Source organism: Trichosurus vulpecula, chromosome 3 (assembly GCF_011100635.1).
Source record: "Trichosurus vulpecula isolate mTriVul1 chromosome 3, mTriVul1.pri, whole genome shotgun sequence".
In the NCBI taxonomy this organism is placed as follows: domain Eukaryota; kingdom Metazoa; phylum Chordata; class Mammalia; order Diprotodontia; family Phalangeridae; genus Trichosurus; species Trichosurus vulpecula.
The window spans coordinates 405,633,869-405,655,019 of NC_050575.1; the positions used below are offsets into that span (position 1 = coordinate 405,633,869).

General features: G+C 45.5%; 1 protein-coding gene across 2 annotated transcripts in view; it reads left to right on the plus strand.

Moving 5' to 3' along the window:
* The window catches only part of SMYD1 (SET and MYND domain containing 1), a 36,852-nt gene extending 26,491 nt beyond the window's left edge, over positions 1-10,361 (plus strand). For both annotated transcript variants that reach the window (XM_036751142.1, XM_036751141.1), the window contains 5 exons: positions 1,013-1,202; positions 1,814-1,906; positions 6,261-6,424; positions 6,970-7,138; positions 9,867-10,361. In XM_036751142.1, coding sequence (XP_036607037.1) covers positions 1,013-1,202; positions 1,814-1,906; positions 6,261-6,424; positions 6,970-7,138; positions 9,867-10,025 — 775 coding nt within the window. In that variant the 3' untranslated portion in view covers positions 10,026-10,361. The remainder of the gene's footprint in view (positions 1-1,012; positions 1,203-1,813; positions 1,907-6,260; positions 6,425-6,969; positions 7,139-9,866) is intronic.
* The last annotated feature ends 10,790 nt before the right edge of the window (positions 10,362-21,151 follow it).

The following is a 21,151-nucleotide window of genomic DNA, read 5'->3' on the forward strand; positions in this document are numbered from 1 at the left end:
TCATAAAAGCAAATAACATACTGTAATGGAATGAAGCCAACTCTTGATCATCCATGTTTGATTATCTGCAGGGATCTTTTGGCCATTCCAGGTGATTGAAACCAGATCTAAGTCAAGAGTGGAGGTTGAGGTTGGGGCTCGGCCAAGAATGGGCCAAAAGCATGTCAATCAGAGCTTCTCCAAAACAAAACGTAAATGATCTTTCTGCTTCTACTCTCCTTCATTGGCCTGAATAATCAAGAGTCGACTTACCCCCCAGAGCTGTCAGTAAAACCCCAGAGGAGGCCATTTCTGGCCTCATGACCACACCAACCATTTTCCATTCTGTCTGGGCCTGATCACAAAGTAATAAATTGAATAGTCTTCCAATGAACCTGATTAGGTTATTAATACAATGAAAAAAACCCCAAATTGCCATTGGTTCAGTTCACGGGCACAGACATGGCCTTTGTTTCTTGACTCATTTCCATTTCGAATCAGCACCTTTGCAAAGAGCCTGTATTAAGTTTTACCTGAATTGTGGAGTGTGTGTGTTGGGCGGGGTTGGGAGGGAATGGGGGGGGGGAGCGTCATCCTTGTTCTTGTGTGGAAAATCAGTTTCTCTGAGGTTGTAGGCAAGTGGGTCTAATACCTGAACCTTGGGATCACCAGGCATTCCTGAATTTAAAACCATAGGTTTGGAGCCATCACTAGTAATTTTGGTGTCCAGAGCAAGCAACACAATAAAGCACCCTTAAATCAACTTTATAGTTTGTGATGGGAAAATAATAAAATTGAGGCAAATTCAAGTGAGAATGAGGTGGAGTTACTTATTATAGTGGCTCCCAGATAGGTATCTTTTAAATTTCAATACCCTAGGACAAACCTCCAGTTGCACTGCCTTAGGTATACCCTTACAGAGTTAGTTAGCCAGCCAGCCAGTCTGATATAATTTAAATGCCTACTATGTGTCAGACATTGTTCAGAGGTCTCTAAATTTGGGTTTCTTGTCTTACCTTTTGTCCTAACCTAGAATTGAGCTTCGGGCCCTGGGCAAGATCTCAGAAGGGGAGGAGCTGACTGTATCCTACGTAGACTTTCTCAACATCAGCCAAGAACGGAAGAAGCAGCTGAAGAAACAGTATTACTTTGACTGCACATGTGAGCACTGTGTGAAGGGGATAAAAGATGACCTCTTCCAGGCAGTGAAAGAGGACCCCAAGGTATGGCCTTCACTTAGCCTGAATGACTCTTCCGTGTTCTCCATTGGAGTACAGGGGGTTGACTTGGGTTGGTAGAGAGAATACCCTCTGCTGGGGAAATCACACATCCTGTCCCTTTCCATAAGGTGACTCTTGACTCTAAATAGCCCTAGAACAAGCAATGAATCTCCCTGAGAAAGCCAAGGGTGACACTCTCAGCCTTCATTCTATACAGTTGCTTTTGGATGTTATCTGCCCATCCCTGATAACAGAATCTTCATTCTCTGGAATGCAGTGGATTAATTTCAGGTGCCCTGACTACCTGTGTCATTGAAGAAAGGTCATTCCTTTCTCTGGCCTCCATTTTTTGCTCCATAAAGTGATGAGTCAGGCTGGTCAGCAAGGAGAGGGGTGTGGCTCCCAGAGTTATAGGGCTCAAGTTATGAGGCAGTCGGGAGCATTGATAGAGAGGCTGGCAGCCTGGGAGCCCAGTCCTCTATTCCAGGTGCTCTGCCCCTGTGTTTAGGGATGAGGGATAGGTCTCTCTGGGGAGGGTGGTACACATTCTGTCTTACTGTGACTACTGCAGAAATGTGGTTACCTTTCCACTCATCTGTCTTCTCCCTTTCCAGCCTTCTCAGGATGTGGTGAAGGAGGTGACCCAGTTCTCCAAGGACACCTTAGAGAAGATTGACAAGGCTCGCTCTGAAGGCCTGTACCATGAAGTAAGAGCTTGACTCTCCCAATGGACAGGGTAGGGTGGGGTAAGGGGGGGTAGAGGATGGCAGCTCCCTCAGGAGCAGATGGGCACTAGGCATGATCCTCATCCCCTTAGGCCTCTATTCACTATGACCTTGACTTCTCCTTTGCCCACCTGGCCAACCTCTGAAATACCTTTTGGGACCAAGGAGACCTAAGTGCCACCAGGAGGTCCCTTTGGAGATGGCTGCTGTCCCAACTTGGCCACTGGGATAGAGGGGCCACCAGACCCTCTGTTTGTCCCAAAACTGGGTAACTAGCTTTGATCTTAAGTCCTAGGAATACAAAGACAAAAGCAAAAAGAAAGACAGGTCTTGCCTTCAAGGAGCTTACATTCTAATAGGAGAGAGGGCGTGATGAAGGCACCCATCATGGGGTCATCTCTATTAATCTAGAATCCCAAAGCTCACTTTCCTAGGTGCTAGATGGCAACAACATGGAGCCCTATAGTTAATGTCAATGGGAACTGGGAAAGTGGGTGGTGCAGTGGTTAGTTAAGTCAACAAGTATTTATTAAGCACCACCTGTGTGCTAGGCCTTGTGCTAAGCACTAGGTATATAAGAAAGGCAAAACCCATCTCTGTCCTTGAAGAGCTCACGATCCAATGGGAGAAAGAGCATGTACACAGCAAACAACTGTGTACAAGCCAACCATGCACTTGATTAAATGGAGATAACTGACACAGGGAAGGGGGTGGCATTAAGAGAGATGAGAAGGGCTTCCTGTGGAAGGTGTGATTTTTAGCTTAGGCTTGAAGGAAGCCAGGGAAGCGTGATAAAGAGGGAGAGTGTCCCAGGGATGGGCCTGAGTTAGAATCCTGCATCAGCCTCAGTTTCCTAATCTGTTATAGCTAACATTTATATAATGCTTTGAGATTGGCAAAGCAATGTGCATCTGTTATCTTGTTTGATCCTCACAACAACCCTGGGAGATAGGTGCTATCAGGATCCCTATTTTACAGATGGAGAAATCAAAGTTAAGAGAAATTAAGTGGCTTGTCCAGGGTCATACGGCTACTGTCTGAGATGAGATTTGAACTCAGGTCTTCCTGACTCCAAGGCCTGTGCTCTATCCACTGTACTATCCAGCTATCCCAAAAATTTACCTCATTATTGGCTTCCTGACTTCAAAACCAAGCCTCTGCCTCTGTTTCATCCTAGACTTCCCTCAGCACCTGGGGTCTCATCACCCTGGAATGTCCAGGCATCTCTGCAGTCTTCTCAACCTAGAATAACCCTCTGTAAGGCCTGCCTTCTTCTCTTGATGAGGAGCTCCTTCTGGAGCTTCTGCTTTGTGGACGAGCTGCTCATTCCTCTCCCAGGGAACCCCCACCCTTTACCCTCATTGGAGAGTAAGCTCCTTGAGGGAAGAGACTGCCTTTCTTTTGCTTATATTTGTATCCCCAGCACTTAGCACAGTGCCTGGCATATAATATGTGCTTAATATAGCAATCCATTCTTCTGTCCTTGTTTCCTTCCTTCCCTCCTTCCTTCCTCCCATTCTTCTTGCTCCCTCCCTCCCTCCCTTCCTTCCTCCCTCCCTCCTTCCTTCCTCCTTCCTCCCTCCCTCCCTTCCTCCCTTCCTCCCTCCCTTCCTTCTTTCCTTCCTCTTTCCCTCCCTCCTTCCCTCCCTCCCTCCCTTCCTTCCTTCCTCCCTCCCTCCCTCCTTCCCTCCCTCCCTCCCTTCCTTCCTTCTTCCCTTCTTCTCTTCCTTCCTTCTTTCCTTCCTCCTTCCGTCCCTTCTTTCCTCCCTCCCTCCCTCCCTTCCTTCCTTCTTTCCTTCCTTCTTTCTTTCCTTCCTTCCCTCCTTCCTTCCTCCCATTCTTCTTCCTCCCTCCCTTCCTCCCTTCCTTCTTCCCTCCCTCCCTCCCTTCCTTCCTTCTTTCCTTCCTTCTTTCTTTCCTTCCTTCCCTCCTTCCTTCCTCCCATTCTTCTTCCTCCCTCCCTTCCTCCCTCCTTCCCTCCCTCCCTTCCTTCCTTCCTTCTTCCCTTCTTCTTCCTTCTTTCCTTCCTCCTTCCGTCCCTTCTTTCCTCCCTCCCTCCCTTCCTTCCTTCCTTCCTTCCTTCCTTCCTCCCTCCCTCCCTTCCTCCCTTCCTTCTTTCCTTCCTCTTTCCCTCCCTCCTTCCCTCCCTCCCTCCCTTCCTTCCTTCCTTCCTTCTTCCCTTCTTCTCTTCCTTCCTTCTTTCCTTCCTCCTTACGTCCCTCCTTTCCTCCCTCCCTTCCTTCCTTCCTTCCTTCCTTCCTTCCTTCCTTCCTTCCTCAAAGGTCTAGGACTGGAAGGGACCCCAGAAATCAAGCAGTCCAACTTCTTCATTTTACAGATAAGGACACTGAGACTCAAAGAGGCCAGGTCTCTTGCCCATGTGGCCAGGCTGGGCTTCAGACCCAGATTCTTTAACTTCAAACCCAGGTTCTCTTTCCACTACCTAGAGCTGTGCTGGTTCTGGGGGCTACTTCTCCTGAATACCTCTAGTAGTTCCATCTGGGGAAACCAGAGAAGATCAGTTGTCAGCTCAGGTCTGAGGACCATGCCAGCAGTCACAGAATTTGTCAAAGAGAAATCCCAATAAGCCCAAGGTTAGGGACCAGTCACCAGGGAGGATCAAGCAGGATGCTGCTACTGACCTCCTTGGGTCTCTGCCTCCTAGTCTTAACTATCAACAAATATTGGTGGCACGACCAAGGCAGAAAGCTATGGGAGGGAATAATTCAGTTCAACAGCAATTTTAAAACTCCATTTCTTTAACATGAAAGGCACTGTGGTGGATGCTTGGGAGGACCACAACAGCGGGGAGATGATGCTACGACACACAAGTGAGGCAGGGCTGTGGAAGGTCACCAACCTCACTTTCTCCTCCAGAACCATCTGGGTCCAGTGGCCAGATATGGATCAGGATGACTAGAGATGGCCCCAGATACAGTGGAACACCTTGGGCTTTTTAAGCTAAGGTGCTCCCCAGGTCTCAGTTTGACTGAGGCAACTCCCATTCAGTGATTAAGGCTTAATGAAAAAATGAGGCAAAGAATGGCCTCTTTAAAAAAAAAGATCTGGGAGGCTCAGAATGCATGTAAATACTAGAGATACAGAGGCAAAAAAGGAAGGCTGTTGTTTTGTATCTGACTCTTTGTGACCCCATCTGGGGTTTTATTGGCAAAGGTACTGGAGAGTTTTGCCATCTTCTTCTCCAGCACATTTTCCAGATGAGGAAACTGAGGCAAACAGGGGTAAGTGACTTGCCCAGGGTCACACAGCTAGGAAGTGTCTGAGGCCTTATTTCATCTCAGGTCTTCCTGCCCAGAGCTCTATCCACTATGGTGTCACCTAGCTTCACCCCGCCCCCCCCCCCAAAGGAAGAACCTTCCCTCAAAGAGTTTACATTCAACTTGCTGGTTCATGGAAGAAGCCTTGAAGGTCAGGACAAGGATGTGAGCTGTACCTGACTCAGACAGTTGGGGTCTATATGGAGTCGTAGTGAAACCACTGCCTCTTGTAACAGACAGCCTGAGCCTGAGCCTGAGCTCCAGCCCAGCCACTCAGTAACTGTGCCTCCATGGACAAATCAGTAGTCTCTGAGCCTCCGAGTCTTTGTCCATCAAATATGGACAACAACAATCACGTTAGCTCCCTAATGTCAGAGTGAGGATCAGATGAGGAGGTGTAGGAGGCAGTGTGCTGTAGTGGATGACTGCCAGACTTGGAGTCTCCACGATCCAGGTTCAAATCCTGCCTCCTACACTTTCTAGCTGTGAGATGTTGGACAGGTCACTTCTGTCTCTCAGGGTATTTTTGGTCTGTAAAATGAGAAGGGGTGGGGTGGGGGTGGGGGGGGGTTGGACTAGATAGCCTCTAAGATTCCCTTCTAGCTCCAAAGCTACAAGCCTATGGACAAATAGTGCTTTTGTCAACTGTAAAGGATCAGGATGGGGACTGAGCCATGCCTTTATTGGTATCAGGAATTCCCAGATGAGGAAAGTCCCTCCACCAATGCAGGTGAGCACAAAGGAATAGCTAAAGATGAGCTGTAGAAATGTGACCCCTCCCCTTGGTAGCTGATCAGCTTCTAAAAGCCAGAAACCACTTCTGTTTGTTTGTTTGCATGCCCCTCAGTATCTAGCTCAGTCCTGTGCTCCCAAAGTGTTTGTTGAATTAAATTGTACCATAGTGAAAGAAATACAGGCCAAGAACCACGTGGAAGCCCCATCATTGTCTTTAGGGCACAGCAGCTTGGAAGGGGCCCTGCAGCGAGTTGCCAGGGGCACCATCCCCGGGGAGGTTTCCATTTGTATCTGTCAGTGAAGTGTCTGATGCCTTGTCCCAGGTGGTGAAGTTATGTCGAGAATGTTTGCAGAAGCAGGAGCCTGTCCTGGCGGACACCAACATCCATGTGCTTCGTATCCTGAGCATCGCCTCCGAAGTGCTCTCCTACCTTCAGAGCTTCCAGGAGGCTTCAGACTATGCCAAAAGGATGGTGGATGGTTACATGTAGGCAATTAGGGCTGGGTTTGGGTGTGCCTCCCTTCCCCTCCCCTCCCTTCCACTCCCTTCCCTTTGCCTCCCCTTCCCTCTTTCCCCTACTTTTTCTTCTCTCTCCATCCCTTCTTCCCTTCCCTCTTTCTTTTCTTCTCTCTCTCTCTCTCTCTCTCTCTCTCTCTCTCTCTCTCTCTCTCTCTCCCTCCCTCCCCCACCCCCAAAGCATCCTGATGCCTTTTAACACTGCAGACCTTTATGGATGAATTCCTCCCTTCCTCCCTTCCCCCTCCCATGACTCTCCCAGAGCCTCCCCTGTAGAGATAGGTCCTGGTCATGTGATTTCGTAGGGTATGATGAGGAATCTCCCTCCAGAGCAGAGGTATCAGACACACGACCTGTGGCCCACAACACATCTGAGTGCTGCCTGAACCAGATCAAAATGTAGTTCCTATGTGATTTTTAACGTGTTGATGTATTGATAAAAAAGAGGGGAGATTCAGGTTACTGCCAGGCAGACACTTCCTCTCTGACATGATGACTTCTCGGTGCCCTTTCAGGAAGCTCTACCACCCTAACAATGCCCAGCTGGGCATGGCCATGATGCGGGCAGGACTGACCCACTGGCACGCCGGGCTCATCGAGGCTGGGCATGGGATGATATGCAAAGCCTATGCCATCCTCCTGGTGACTCATGGACCCAGCCACCCAATCACTAAGGACCTGGAAGTAGGTGACCCCCTAACGTCTAATTGCCACACCTACCCAGTGCATGGCTTGTATTGAAATGCTGTAATAGGAGCACCATTTTCTTCTCTGTAAAATGACAGGGCTAGACTCAGTGACCTCTAAAATCCCTACCATCTACAAGTGATGCTAGGAGATGACTTTGTGTGCCCAGTGCTTTGCACAGTCTCCAGTATACAGTAAGTGCTCAATAAGTACTTGTTGATCATTCATACCTCAGCTAACATCTTTAATCAGCTTCAGGGAAACAGACGAGGCTCAATGGTGACATGACTGCAGTTGGCGCCATAGGAATCCATGAAAAAGACATGGTCTTATTGATGTAGGGAGCTGTTGGCATAATAATGCCTTTCCCCAGAGCAGATTGCAATGTTTCAGACTTAAGGTTTGTCTGAAGCACATAAAGGTTAATGGGATCATAGGTCATTTAGTTCAACCCATACATTTTGCAGATGAGGAAACTGAGTCACAGAGACTCTTTAAGTGACTTGCCCAGGGTCACAGAGAGGCAGGATTTGAACCCAGGACTCTAAATCCAGGACTATACCAAGCAGTCTCATACGTGGGACTGCTGCTGTTGTTGTTCAGTCGTCTTTCAGTCATGTCTGACTCTCTGTGACCCCATTTGGGGTTTTCTTGGCAGAGATACTGGAGTGGTTGGTTTGCTGTTTCCTTCTCCAGCTCATTTTGTGGATGAAGAAACTGAGGCAAACAGGGTTAAATGACTTGCCCAGGGTCACACAGCTAGTAAGTGTCTGAGGCCAGATTTGAACTCACAAAGATGAGTCTTCCTGCCTCCAGGCCCAGTACTCTATCCCCTGCACCAATTTTGATATTTTATCAGAGAGCTTCTGGACTTCTCAAACATTTATTAAGTGCCAACTGTGTGCAAAGTACATTGGTAAGTGGTAGGAAAGGCACACACTTTAGGTAGCTCAAGTCCCTCACCGATGGATGTCTGAGTTTACAGTCTTGCCTGGGCATCTGGGTCAGGACAGGGCATACTGAACCGATCATTGACCATTGTAGCAGAGAAGACCAGGGCAGAGCACCAAAAAGGGTGAAAGCTTTCAGGGGGATAGAGTCAACAATAATTCTGCAAGCATTTATTAAGTGCCTACTGGGTACCAAGTACTCTTCTAGGAATAGATGACTTTGGTGGCATCCGTAGTCTGCTCTATGATCCTGTACTTACCTCTCTATCTACAAATCTCCACTCCCATCACCAGATCTCCCTACTCCAAGAAGAAGAAATCCCACAAGACCAGTAAGGAGTGTGCTGAAGCCAGTGTGAGCATTTACACCTGGAAACTGGCAAATTCTATAAATAGAGGCTTGAGTTATTGTTTTGTTGATGGTGTAGACTTAAAAAAGCAATGGAGAAAAAGGTTAATAATTAAGATTGAATGTAATGTCCTGCATTTGGATGGGCATGGAGAAGGAGGGAGAAAAGCCAGTTGTTAAACATTCACCAGCCTACCCCTGCTTGGCCTATTCTCTTGGTTGAGCCTTCTGAGATACCATTTTGGGCCTGGTATTAATTAATTATTTTTTGGTGGAGAGAGGGGAGATGTTTCTCTCAGCCTGAAGCAGCAGCATTGGTCTAGCAACCATAGTTCAGTAAACCTATAGCTTAGGGGACTGGTGGTCCTTTCTACTCACTCCTGGGGCAGAGGAGGTGGGAGCCAAGCTTGGAGGGAAGCAAGTGTAGCCTGAGAAACCAGTCCAGTTTTGGACCTGTGTGTGTGTGCAGAGCCCTGCAAGGAACTGAGGTGAGCAGGAAGACCAGTTATTGTTGCAGGAATTTCAGGACTGAGGAGTCTGTGGACAGGACCAGGGAGTTGAGTATTTAACTCAATCCAATCTCCCCAAAGCTTTCTTTTATTTTAGTGCTATTGCTTATGTTCCCAACCCCCAGCTGCCTTTGGTGGATGGCCATGATCATGTGTGGCATCCACCATGGTCTTTTCTGATTCAGGTGCCGCCTGAAGATCATGGCGTGCACAGTCATCTGGGACACTTGGACAATTCCATTCTTTTGGTGTCTACATATCTGACTGGTTTACTAACCTATTGGGAGGCTAGTCTAGGGAACAAGTGGTCTATAGGTTCCTCTTTCTCCCCTCTCCCCCATCCCAAGCACTGTGTTGTCTGTTGCTCTTGCCACGTTGACACAGTAGGGGAGATTCTGAGATGATCTCCCTGGGATGGTTCAATAGAAGCTTCATATCTGATTCACTAGTCAAGATTCCACACCCTCCCTGCCTTTAGGAATAGGGTAGTGCTAGGGAGTGAAGGTGAAGTTAGAGTTGGTGCATTTTCCATGTATGAAAGGTGGAAAGAGAGGAAAATAGCCAGCTGCGTCAAGCAGTCCAGCAGACCGTGTTTGAGGATCCCTAAAGACATACATTCATTCTCTTTTGAGAGCAATCCCCTAAACTCAGGCAAAGCTCAGACTCACAAAGGAACTCACTGCTCAGGCAGCTAAGCAAACTCCCACAATGGTAGGCTATTGGTTGGGACTTACGATCAGTAGAATAGCATTGGAGCCTATAGTGGTCCAGTGCAGTGTGTGGATGGTGTTCATCTGCTGGAAAAGGAGAATCTGCTTCTAGGGCCATATGGTAGGTGCCCTTGGGTGAAATCCAGCTCTGGGACTTTCCTAAATCTTCTTCTTCCCCTACCCTTGGGGGTGTCTGCTTCCCCACAGGCCATGCGCATCCAGTCAGAGATGGAGCTGCGCATGTTCAGACAGAACGAGTTCATGTACTACAAGATGCGAGAGGCCACCCTGAGCAACCAGAAAATGCAGGTCATGGCAGAGCCAAGCTCGGAGACAGCCATGCCCACCTTTCTCAAGAAGCCATGAGAACATGCTCAAGGGGGACACTTGGTGCTGAAGGGATGGGGAAAAGGGGCAGATGCATCCTTCCAAACAGGGGGGTGGGGGAGCAAGGAATACAGTGGGCTAGGTGCCTATGGGAATCAAGGTTCCATGTGTCTTCCGGCAAGCATGCTTTGACACCTACTGTTTGTTAGTACAACATGTGATTCTGAGGAATGTCGGCTTGTCCAATGCTGACTTGGCCATATTTGTGATTCCTCATGTTCCAATGGAATTGTGAAGACTATGGGCATGTTTGGGCAACATCTTGTGCTCTGAGAACTGGAACCTTATAAAGAATGGTGGCTGCACTGAAACAGGCATGTGGAAGCCTCTTGAGGAGGAATTGTTTTAATTTTTAATAGTCAGTGCTTGAGAATGCTTGTGGAATGAATGCCTGAATGCCTCCCTTCTCCCCACCTTCTTCCACCAGCTCAATGAGAGAGTAAGGTACAGCAGAAAGTACTTTGGAATCAGAGGACCTGAGTTCAAATCTAGGCCCTGCGACTACCTGTGTTAACTTGGGCAAATCATGTCACACCTTTGGTCCTCAGTTTCCCCATCTATAAAATTTGAGCTGAACTAGATGACCTCTGAGATCCCTTCTAGCTAGAAACCTATGCTCCTATGAGATTAGAAGATTCTTTTCTGGATAATATCAATGAGATATTTAGGGCCCTTATAAAGCATGATAAGGCTTGCAAAATACTTTTTTTCCTTTTTTTACCCAATTGATTTATTTGTTTTCAGTCTTCAATGTTCACTTCCATAAGTTTCAAATTTTCTCCCCCTCCCTGCCCAAGATGGCCTGCAATCTGATATGGGCTCTATACATACATTCCTATTAAGCACACTTTCACATTACTCATGTTACACGGAAGAATTACAACAAATGGGAGAAACCATGAGAAAGAAAACAAAACAAAAGAGAAAAGAGTCTGCTTTACTCTGCATTCAGACTCCATAGTTTTTCTCTGGATGTGGATGGCATTTTCCATCATGAGTCCTTTGGAAAAGTTTTAGGTCCTTGCATTGCTGAGAAAGGCTAAGTCTATCAAAATCAGTCCTTGCACACTGTGGCTGTTACTGAGTATAGTGTTCTCCTGGTTCTGCTCACTTCACTCAGCATCAGTTCATTTAAGTCTTTCCAGGTTTTTCTGAAGTCTGTCTGCTCCTCATTTCTTATAGCACAATAATATTCCATTACATTCATATATCACAGCTTGTTCAGTCGTTCCCCAATTGATGGGTATTCCCTCGATTTCCAGCTCTTGGTCACCACAAAAAGGGCTGCTATAAATATTTTTTTACGTGTGAATCCTTTTCTCATTTTTGTGATCATTTTGGGATACAGCCCTAGAAGTGGTATTGCTGGGTTAAAGGGTATGTACATGCAAAATACTTTTTATACATGATTTCGGCTAAGTGTCACAACAGACTTTTATTATCTTTTTTGTCCTCCCCCCCATCCTACCCCCCCCCCCCATGAGGAGCTGAGGCTCAGAGGGTTAAATGACAAGCCCAGGGCGTCACAGCTAGCCAGTGTCTGAGGTAGGATCTGAACCCAGAGGCTTTATCCACTGTACCCTATCAGTCGCCCTTCTTCTCATCTAGATCTCAGGGCAGAACCAGACCTGGTTTTCTCTCTTTTTCCACCCCCCCAGGCAAATTTCTCAGATATTCTTCTAACAGGCTCACACTCTGCTCCCTTCCTTTTCTCCCCATCTCTCCTGGAGGGAGGGGCATATTGAAAACTAGGCACCTTTTGCAGGCATGGGGAAGAGCTGAGCAACTCCAGAGGGGGATCGGGATTTGATGTGAGTCGTTCACGGGAGGGATTCAACCAGGGAGAGGAGAGAAGGTCCCTGATCCTGAGAGAAGGGAGGTCTGCCTGGGTCAGGGACTGGGGACCCGCAACCATACCCTGGGAGATTTTGTCTGGATGACCAAGGCCAGGTAACAGTCAGGTATCACTCTCGGTGAAGTCTGTATCCCAGGCTTTACCAACCACTTCAGCCCTGAATATTATTAACATGGGAGCTTATAGAGTGCTTTAAAGTGTTCAAAGCACTTAGCATATCTTTCCTTCCTTAGTCCTCAGGATAAGCTTGCGAAACAGGTCCTGCTTTATTGTGCCCATTTCCCAGATAGGGAAACCGAGGATCAGGGAAGTTAATTAACTTGCCTGAGGTCACATAACTAAGGAGTGGCAGAGCCAGGATTCCAACCCCCGCCTCCAGACTCCAAGTCTGGTGTGTTCCCATTGTCTCCAAGCAGCCTCCCCAAGGCAGCTCCTCCAAAGTGGGGACTCCTGCCTTGCCTTTGCTTCACTTCCCCTTTGGTGCGTGCGTGTGTGTATGTGTGTGTGTGTGTGTCTGTGAACAACACACATGAAAGGTGCTACATTTAGTTGTGAGAGCACATACATATTCCTCCAGCAGGGTAACAACAGTTTGGCTGATCACCCAATTAGCAAAAATAACTAGTTCAAATAGAAAACTATCAGATGGCATGCATTATTGACAGCCAGTCATACTTGAAAGAAGGAACATTCTAAAGAGAGAGACAATGAATACGTATGGATGGATATGCACATATATGCACGTACACACACATGCATATATACATGCACACACGCATATAGCCTCATTAGAATTCATATATACCTACATCTACAATGCAGTATTGTATATATAAATGTGTATTTCTATACATATAGGTATAGAAATATATACATATATGAATGCAATATTACACATATGCATACATATATGTATATGTATAGACAAAATAAATACAAAGAAATACACATTTGATAAAACTCAAGTAATACAAGCCAGAAGGAGCTCTACCATCACCAACCTCAGTGCATAGACAGGAAATGCCTATGGACTGATTGTGTGGTAGAAATCAGGAAGGTTGCCTGCCCTAGGGTTTCCTTTCAAGGGCTTCTGTTGCTATTTTAACTTTCCAGGGATTTCAGTTCGATTTCAATTCAGTAAACTTTATTAAGTGCCTACTACATACCAGGCACTGCGCTAAGTGCTGGGGGTACAAAAAGAGGCAGAAGATAGTCCCTGCCCTCAAGGAGCATGCAATCCAATAGATGAGTTTGTGCCTTCACAGGACCACACAGGATTGCAACTTTAGAGGCAGATGGGGCCTTAGAGATCACGCAGTCCATGGATTCTTAATCTTTTTGTGTCAGAGACTCCTTTGGTAATAAGTCTGGTGAAGCTTATGAACCTTCTCAGGATAATGGTTTTAAATATTTGAAAGAAATGATAAATATCAATTAGATGTAGGTGAAAATATAGAATATTTTTTCCATCCAAGTTTATGGATCCTCCCCCTCCCCCCAAATCTAGTTATATCTTTGAGATTCCGGTGACCCTTGATATCTAGTTCAACCTGCTCATTTTATAGATGGGGAAACTGAGTTTCTGAGATGCAAAGGCACTTGCCTACCCAACCAAAGTCACATACAGGTATGACATGGTGGCAAAGCAGGGATTTGAATCCAGGTCCTCAGACTCAAAGGCCAGTGGTCTTGAGCTTCCTAAGTCCATATGGAGTCAAACTGTGCAAGATGGACCTACCTTAAAGATAGTTTTGTCCCAGGATACCGGAAAGGCCATTTAATTAATAATCTCCAGGGATTTCAGGTAAGCAAAATTCCCTGTAACTTACTTGCTCATAGAGCCCATCATCTCAATAGCCAAAGTGCAATACGACACGGTACCTAATTTTGGACAGGTAGGACGATAGCCAGGTTTGACTGAACAAACAAAAACATTCCTCTTTCCCTCCATAGCAGGACCTATCTGGGTTACTCAAATATGTCTTCAACATTCTCTTTTCCTTGTCTAGACCACACCTTAAACATGGTCTCCTTCCCTCTTTCCTTGTTTTCTGAAATACTTTGCCTCACTGGAGGTCTTCCGATAAGCACAGAGTGAAGGAGGATAAGTAGGGAATAGTGTCATGGTTTTAAATTCTGGGAAATCATCTTCCCGAAACACATCTGAACCTGTCACAGCTCTTCTTGAGAATTTGTGGCTCCCTATCACCTCTAGGATAACCTACAGACTCCTCAGTTGGACATTTAAGCCCTTCATAACCTGTCTCCACAGCTTACTTATTTACCATGATTCCCCTTCACATGATCAGCTTTCCAGTCAACCTGACCTTCTTATTCCCCACCTCCATGCCTTTGCTCAGGCTGTACCCTCCCTCACCTCTGTGTGTCTTCTAGAATCCCTAGTTTCCATCAAGGCTCAGCTCAAATATTGCAGGAAACCTTTCCCGATCCTCCTAGCTCTCCCCTCTCCCCCATCCTCTCTCTCATTGTCTTTCATCCTCTCTCTCTGTCTCTGTCTCTGTCTCTGTTTCTCTCTCTCTCTCTCTCTCTCTCTCTCTTTCTCTGTCTTTCTCTCCTACACTCCCCCCCACATAAACCAATCTCTTTCTGTGTTCTAGAATATAAGTACAATATAGGCTCTTTGAAGCCAGGGACTTGGTCATCTCCAGCACCTTTCACATAACAGACCTTGTTACAATATTGGTGGATTGAATGGGACCCAGGGCTGAGTTTTCCAGCGAATCACCTCCCACTGGCCCTTTGTAAATTGCAAGACAGGACACTCTCCAAGAGAGAAGGACTCCCTCCATCTGTGCACCCCTCCCCCATAAGAGTGGGCTACTCTGGCAGAAATGTGATACTTGTGAGTGGAGAGGGTGGAATAGAGTAGGCGAATGTAAAAATAGCTGATAAGATCTGCAGCTGGCCGGCTTTCTGTTTATTGGATTAATTTAAAATATGCCTCATTCCCTGGGATACCTGTACAAAATCCAAAAGTAACATTCAAACTGCATCTACAAGCTAAAATTCCTCCTTTAGGGTGCCACCCACCCCTGCCAGAGGACGGATTGCCCACTGGGAAAGGGCAGAGGCAGGGGATATGGATTCCATCAGAGCCTGGCTGGATTTGCCATGGAAAAAAAAACACACCCTGCTTCTCTCTCCAGCTCCCCTCCTTGTGAATGTCCTTTGAGAGCCTTCTAATTATAACCCTCCCATCCACTAAACATCATCCAGATGCCTCCCTGAGTGAGAGAAGGGTCACATGAGCAGGAAGTTTGGAGGTTTGTTAGGGGAGGGATTCCAAAGTATTCTACCAGGCACCATCCTAGGAGTTTGGGATACATCAAGACAAAGATGAAAATGGTTCCTGCCCTCAAGTGGTTTACATCTTACAGAAGAGTAGTCTGCACACTTTCCAAGTTCTTGGCCCTAGCTCCCTATTCATTGCTTGGCTGGGTTCTTTAAACCAATCCTTTGTGGAAGCTGCTTCAGGGCTGTGGTCACTAGGCATCCAGATCTGGGGGGGGGGGGGTATGAGGGCTTTGGAAGAGCACTCTAAGGCACCTTCTCCCCAGGGCTGGGTTTTCAGGACTTGGACTCCTCTAGATGGCAGTTGATCACTTGGCTGGTAGCCTGTGGGCAACCTGTTTTTTGGCAGCGATCCCATGGGAAGGGTGAGCTTTTTTTATTGCAACCCAGAGCTTGGGAGGATACCTTGTTTTCCACTTTAACCAGCTTGGTCATTCATTCTCCTGTGGGAAAAAATCTAGATAAGTTTCTTTTAAAAAAATCATGGGGTGGAGGGTGATTTAAGGGGTCAGGAAAATGATTCAATGATCTCACCATACTTGCTCAAACAGTGTTAAGGAAGGGTGGGCTGGGGTGATCTGCCTCACAACCTTGGGTGGCAGCTTCCTGAGGAGCAGTCTTGCTTAGGTGTTCCAAGGGATGTATTCCTCTGTAAGCCATTCATCTACTGGGTAATTTCCTTCTTTCCCTGTTTTCTCACCTTGTTCTGCCTGCTCAGGGCTCCCAGAGCTATAACTAGAATTTTTGTGCCTCAGGTATATAGCACAAAACCTTGTGTGGGGAGAATCGGTTGTTGTCCTTTGTTCTCGAAGAGGACCAAAACGACATCACTATGTTAGAGTGAGCTTACACTGTGTCCAGTTGTGGTTGATTAGACCAATACAAACTCAGAATGCTGTACCACAGATCAGACACAAATAGTCCCTGTGAACATTTAGGTGAATATTCCAAACTTGCACATTCTCCATTTACTTTGCACTGTTTCATAGAGCATAGCAACTTCTCTGATGTAGGCTTGTTGTGCTGAGTGGTCCTGTGCCAACGTCTCCTATGTCGCACAATTGATTCCAAAGTTCTTGAGAGAGACCTTGCGAGTGTCCTTGTATTGCTTCTTCTGACCACCATGTGAATGCTTGCCCTCTGCGAGTTCTCCATAAAACAGTTTTTTTGTCTTGCATACATTTGGCATTCAAACAACATGACCAGCCCAGAAGAGCTCTCTGAAGCAGACTCTGAATACTTGGCAGTTTAGTTCAAGAAAAGATCTCAGTGTCTGGTACCTTATCCTGCCAGGTGAACTACAGAATCTTCCTAAGACAATTAAATGGAAGTCACTCAGTTTCCTGCCATGGTGCTGGCAGACTGCCCAGGTTTCACAATCATACAACAATGAGGTCAGCACAAAGGCTCTGTAGAAGATGGTGGGGAGAGACAAAGATACTGAGACACCTAAGCAAAGTGGTGCAGTGTTTAGAATGCAGAACTTGGAGTCAGGAAGGCCTGAGTTCAAATCTAGCTTCAGACACTGCTTGTGTGTCCCTGGACAATTCACTTAACCTTTCAGGGCCTCAGTCTCCCCATCTGTAAAATGGGGATTATAATAGCATCTACCTCCTGGGACAGTTTTGCTAACCTCAAAGTGTAATGTAAATACCAGTTATTGTTATTATTGTTGTTGTGGTTGTTGTGAGGAAGCCGCCACATAGGATGGTGGGGATGAGAATGAGAACAGAGAAGGAGGTTATCCAAGCCAACCATATCATAGCTTCCTAATTTAACTGATTATTCTTGTTTATTCCTGAAGTAAGAAAAAAAATTCCTGTTAGAGCAATCCAAAAGTGGAAAGGAATAAACATTGATATGGTGCTAGACCCTTCCTAACCTTATAAATATGATCTCTTTGGATCCCTACAACAACTCTGGGAGGAAGGTGCTATTATTATCAAATTCATTTTATAGACAAGGAAACTAAGGCAGACAGAGGTTAAGTGACTTGCCCAGGGTCACATATCTAGGAATTATCTGAGGCAAGGTTTGAACTCAGGTCTTCCTAACTCTAGGCCCAGTACCCTAACCATTACACCACCAGCTGCCTCAAAGAGAAACATAGTTTCTTTGGGAGGCAACAGGTTCTTTCTCATTGGAGGTCTTCATGCAAAGTGTGGATGATCATTTAGAGAGAATTCTTTTTCAGCTATGGTTTGGACTAGATGGCCTCTGATGTTTCTTCCAACTCTGAAATTCTGTGATTCTCTTAACTCCGGTTATAGCTCTGTTGTTCTCATGCACCCAAAGGATTGCCAGAGCTAACTGCATGGCATCCTCTTGAATCCTGGGACCCAGCCAGGTCCATTTGCCCTCCTGTAGTTAAGGCTCTGCTCTTCAATTAGGCTTTCCTTCTCAGATCTGAACTTCATAACCCAAATCTTCCTCATCGTTTACTAGAGAAATGGGCCCTGCAGCTGGTGTTTTCACGATCATACTCTTTGTAGCTGGTTTGAAAAATGCCCCTCTCATTTAACAGACACAGACACAGACACACACACACACACACACACACACACACACACACACACACTTTAACCAAGAGCTTTTGGACTCAAAATACTTTGATTTAAAGGTGTGATTCTCACTTAGGCATTTTAGGTACAGTGTTAGGCAAACATAAATGATGGTGCTGGTAGGGAGGGTGAAGAATGTGGGGCCATAAGCTACAAGCCACCCCTAAAATCACAGGTAACAAATTATTGCATCAACCCCAAAGTAGGCACTATTACTTTCTAGGTGAATGGTAATTTGTTTTTTTTTTCACATTTTTTAAATTTAATATATTTAGTTTTCAGCATTGATTTTCACAAGAGTTTGAATTACAAATTCTCTCCCCATTTCTACCCTCCCCTCCATTTCAAGATGGTGTATATTCTGGTTGCCCTGCTCCCTAGTCAGCCCTCCCTTCTGTCACCCCACTCCTCTCCCATCCCCTTTTCCCTTTCTTTCTTGTAGGGCAAGATAAATTTCTACGCCCCATTGCCTGTGTATCTTATTTTCTAGTTGCATGCAAAAACTTTTTTTTTGTTTTTGAACATCTGTTTTTAAAACTCTGAGTTCCAAATTCTCTCCCCTCTTCCCTTCCCACCCGCCCTCCCTAAGAAGTCAAGCAATTCAACATAGGCCACATGTGTATCATTATGTATAACCCTTCCACAATACTCATGTTGTAAAAGGCTCAATGTATTTTGCTCCTTCCTAACCTATCCCCCTTTATTGAATTTTCTCCCTTTACCCTGTCCCCTTTTGAAAGTGTTTGTTTTTGATTACCTCTACCCCCATCTGCCCTCCCTTCTATCAACTCCCTCTTTTTTGTGTTCTTCTTCCTCCTTTTTTCCTGTGGGGTAAGTTACCCAATTGAGTATGTATGGTATTCCCTCCTCAGGTAAAATCTGATGAGAGCAAGATTCACTCATTCCCCCTCAGCTAACTTATCTTCCCTTCCTACAGAACTGATTTTTTCTTGCTACTTTTATGTGAGATAATTTACCCCATTCTATCTCTCCCTACCTCCCTCTCTCAATATATTCCTCTCTCATTCCTTAATTTGATTTTATTTCTTTTAGATATCTTCCCTTCATCTTCAACTCACCCTGTGCCCGCTCTCTCTCTCTCTCCATATACATATATATGTATATATGTATATATACACATACATATATACATACATACACACTCATATATACATACATATACATAAACATAAACATATATATATATATATATATATGAATATTCCCTTCAGCTACCCTAATACTGAGGTCTCATGAATCATACACATCATCTTTCCATGTGGGAATGTAAACAAAACAGTTCAACTTTAGTAAGTCCCTTGCAATTTCTTTTTCTTGATTACCTTTTCATGCTTCTCTTGATTGTTGTGTTTGAAAGTCAAATTTTCTATTCAGCTCTGAACTTTTCAATGAGAAAGCTTGAAAGTCCTCTATTTTATTGAAAATCCATATTTTGCCTTTGAGCATGATACTCAGTTTTACTGGGTAGATGATTCTTGGTTTTAATCCTAGCTCCATTGACCTCCGGAATATCATATTCCAAGCCCTTTGATCTCTTAATGTAGAAGCTGTTAGATCTTGGGTTATTCTTATTATATTTCCACAATACTCAAACTGTTTCTTTCTGGCTGCTTGCAATATTTTCTCCTTGGTCTGGGAGCTCTGGAATTTGGTGACAATATTCCTAGGAGATTATTTTTGGGATCTATTTGAGGAGGCGATTGATGGACTCTTTCAATTTCTATTTTGCCCTGTGACTCTAGAATATCAGGGCAGTTCTCCTTGATAATTTCTTGAAAGATGATACCTAGGCTCTTTTGTGGATCATGGCTTTCAGGTAGTCCAATAATTTTTAAATTATCTCTCCTGGATCTATTTTCCAGGTCAGTGGTTTTTCCAATGAGATATTTCACATTGTCTTCCATTTTTTCATTCCTTTGGTTCTGTTTTATAATATCTTGATTTCTCATAAAGTCACTAGCTTCCACTTGCTCCAATCTAATTTTTAAAGTAGTATTTTCTTCAGTGGTCTTTTGGACCTCCTTTTCCATTTGGCTAATTCTGCCTTTCAAGGCATTCTTCTCCTCATTGGCTTTTTGGAGCTCTTTTGCCATTTGAGTTAGTCTATTTTTTAAGGTGTTGTTTTCTTCAGTGTATTTTTCAGTATTTTTTGGGGTCTCCTTTAGCAAGTCATTGACTTGTTTTTCATGGTTTTCTTGCATCCTTCTCATTTCTCTTCCCAATTTTTGCTCTACTTCTCTAACTTGCTTTTCCAAATCCTTTTTGAGCTCTTCCATGGCCTGGGACCAGTTCATGTTTTTCTTGGAGGCTTTTGTTGTAGGCTCTTTGACTTTGTTGATTTCTTCTGGCTGTATGTTTTGGTCTTCTTTGTCACCAAAGTAAGATTCCAAAGTCTGAGACTGAATCTGGGTGCCTTTTTGCTGCCTGGCCACATTCCCAACCAACTAACTTGACCCTTGAGTTTTTCAGTGGGGTATGACTGCTTGTAGACTAAAGAGTTCTATGTTCCAAGCTTGGGGGGATGCACCAGCTCTGCCACACCAGCACTCCTCCTTCCCCAAGAACCCCCAACCCGGACTGGACTTAGATCTTCAGCAGGCTTTTCACTCCTGCTGTGATCCACCACTTCATTCTTCCCACTAGGTGGGCCTGGGGCCAATAGCAACTGCAGCTGTACTTCTGTAGCTGCCCCACCTCCACTGCCCCCGGGGAGGTAGCCAAACTGCAAACTCCTTCCACTCCCGCAGCTTTTCCCACTAACTTTCTCTGTTGTCTTTGGTGTTTGTGGGTTGAGAAGTCTGGTAACTGCTGCAGCTCACTGATTCAGGGCACTAGGGCACGCTCCACCTGGCTCCTGGTCTAGTTGGTCTGTGCCGCCAATCCTGGGCTCTGCTCCGCTCCACTCTGCTCCCAGCTTGGTGAGGGATAGACCTCACCCAGAGACCATACAGGTTGTCCTGGGCTGGAGCCCTGCTTCCCTCTGCTATTTTGTGGGTTCTGCTGTTCTAGAATTGGTTCAGAGCCATTTTTATAGGTTTTTGGAGGGACTCGGCGGGGAGCTCACGCTAGTCCCTGTTTTACAGCCGCCATCTTTGTGAATGGTAATTTGTAAAGATCTTTAAACTATTTACTTCTTTTGGCTCCCTCCATTCCTTGGAGAGGTGGACAACTATCGGTGCAGAATGGTGTATATACTAACAAATTGAGTGACTATGTTGGTTGGTTTTGCTTGATTGCTTTTCTTTGTTACAAGGTGAGGCTCACTGAGTGGGAGGTGGGTGGGCACAGTGAATTCAGAAATGGTTGTGATGTAAGAACAAAAGGCCTCAATAAAACCTTGAATAAAAATATGCTTG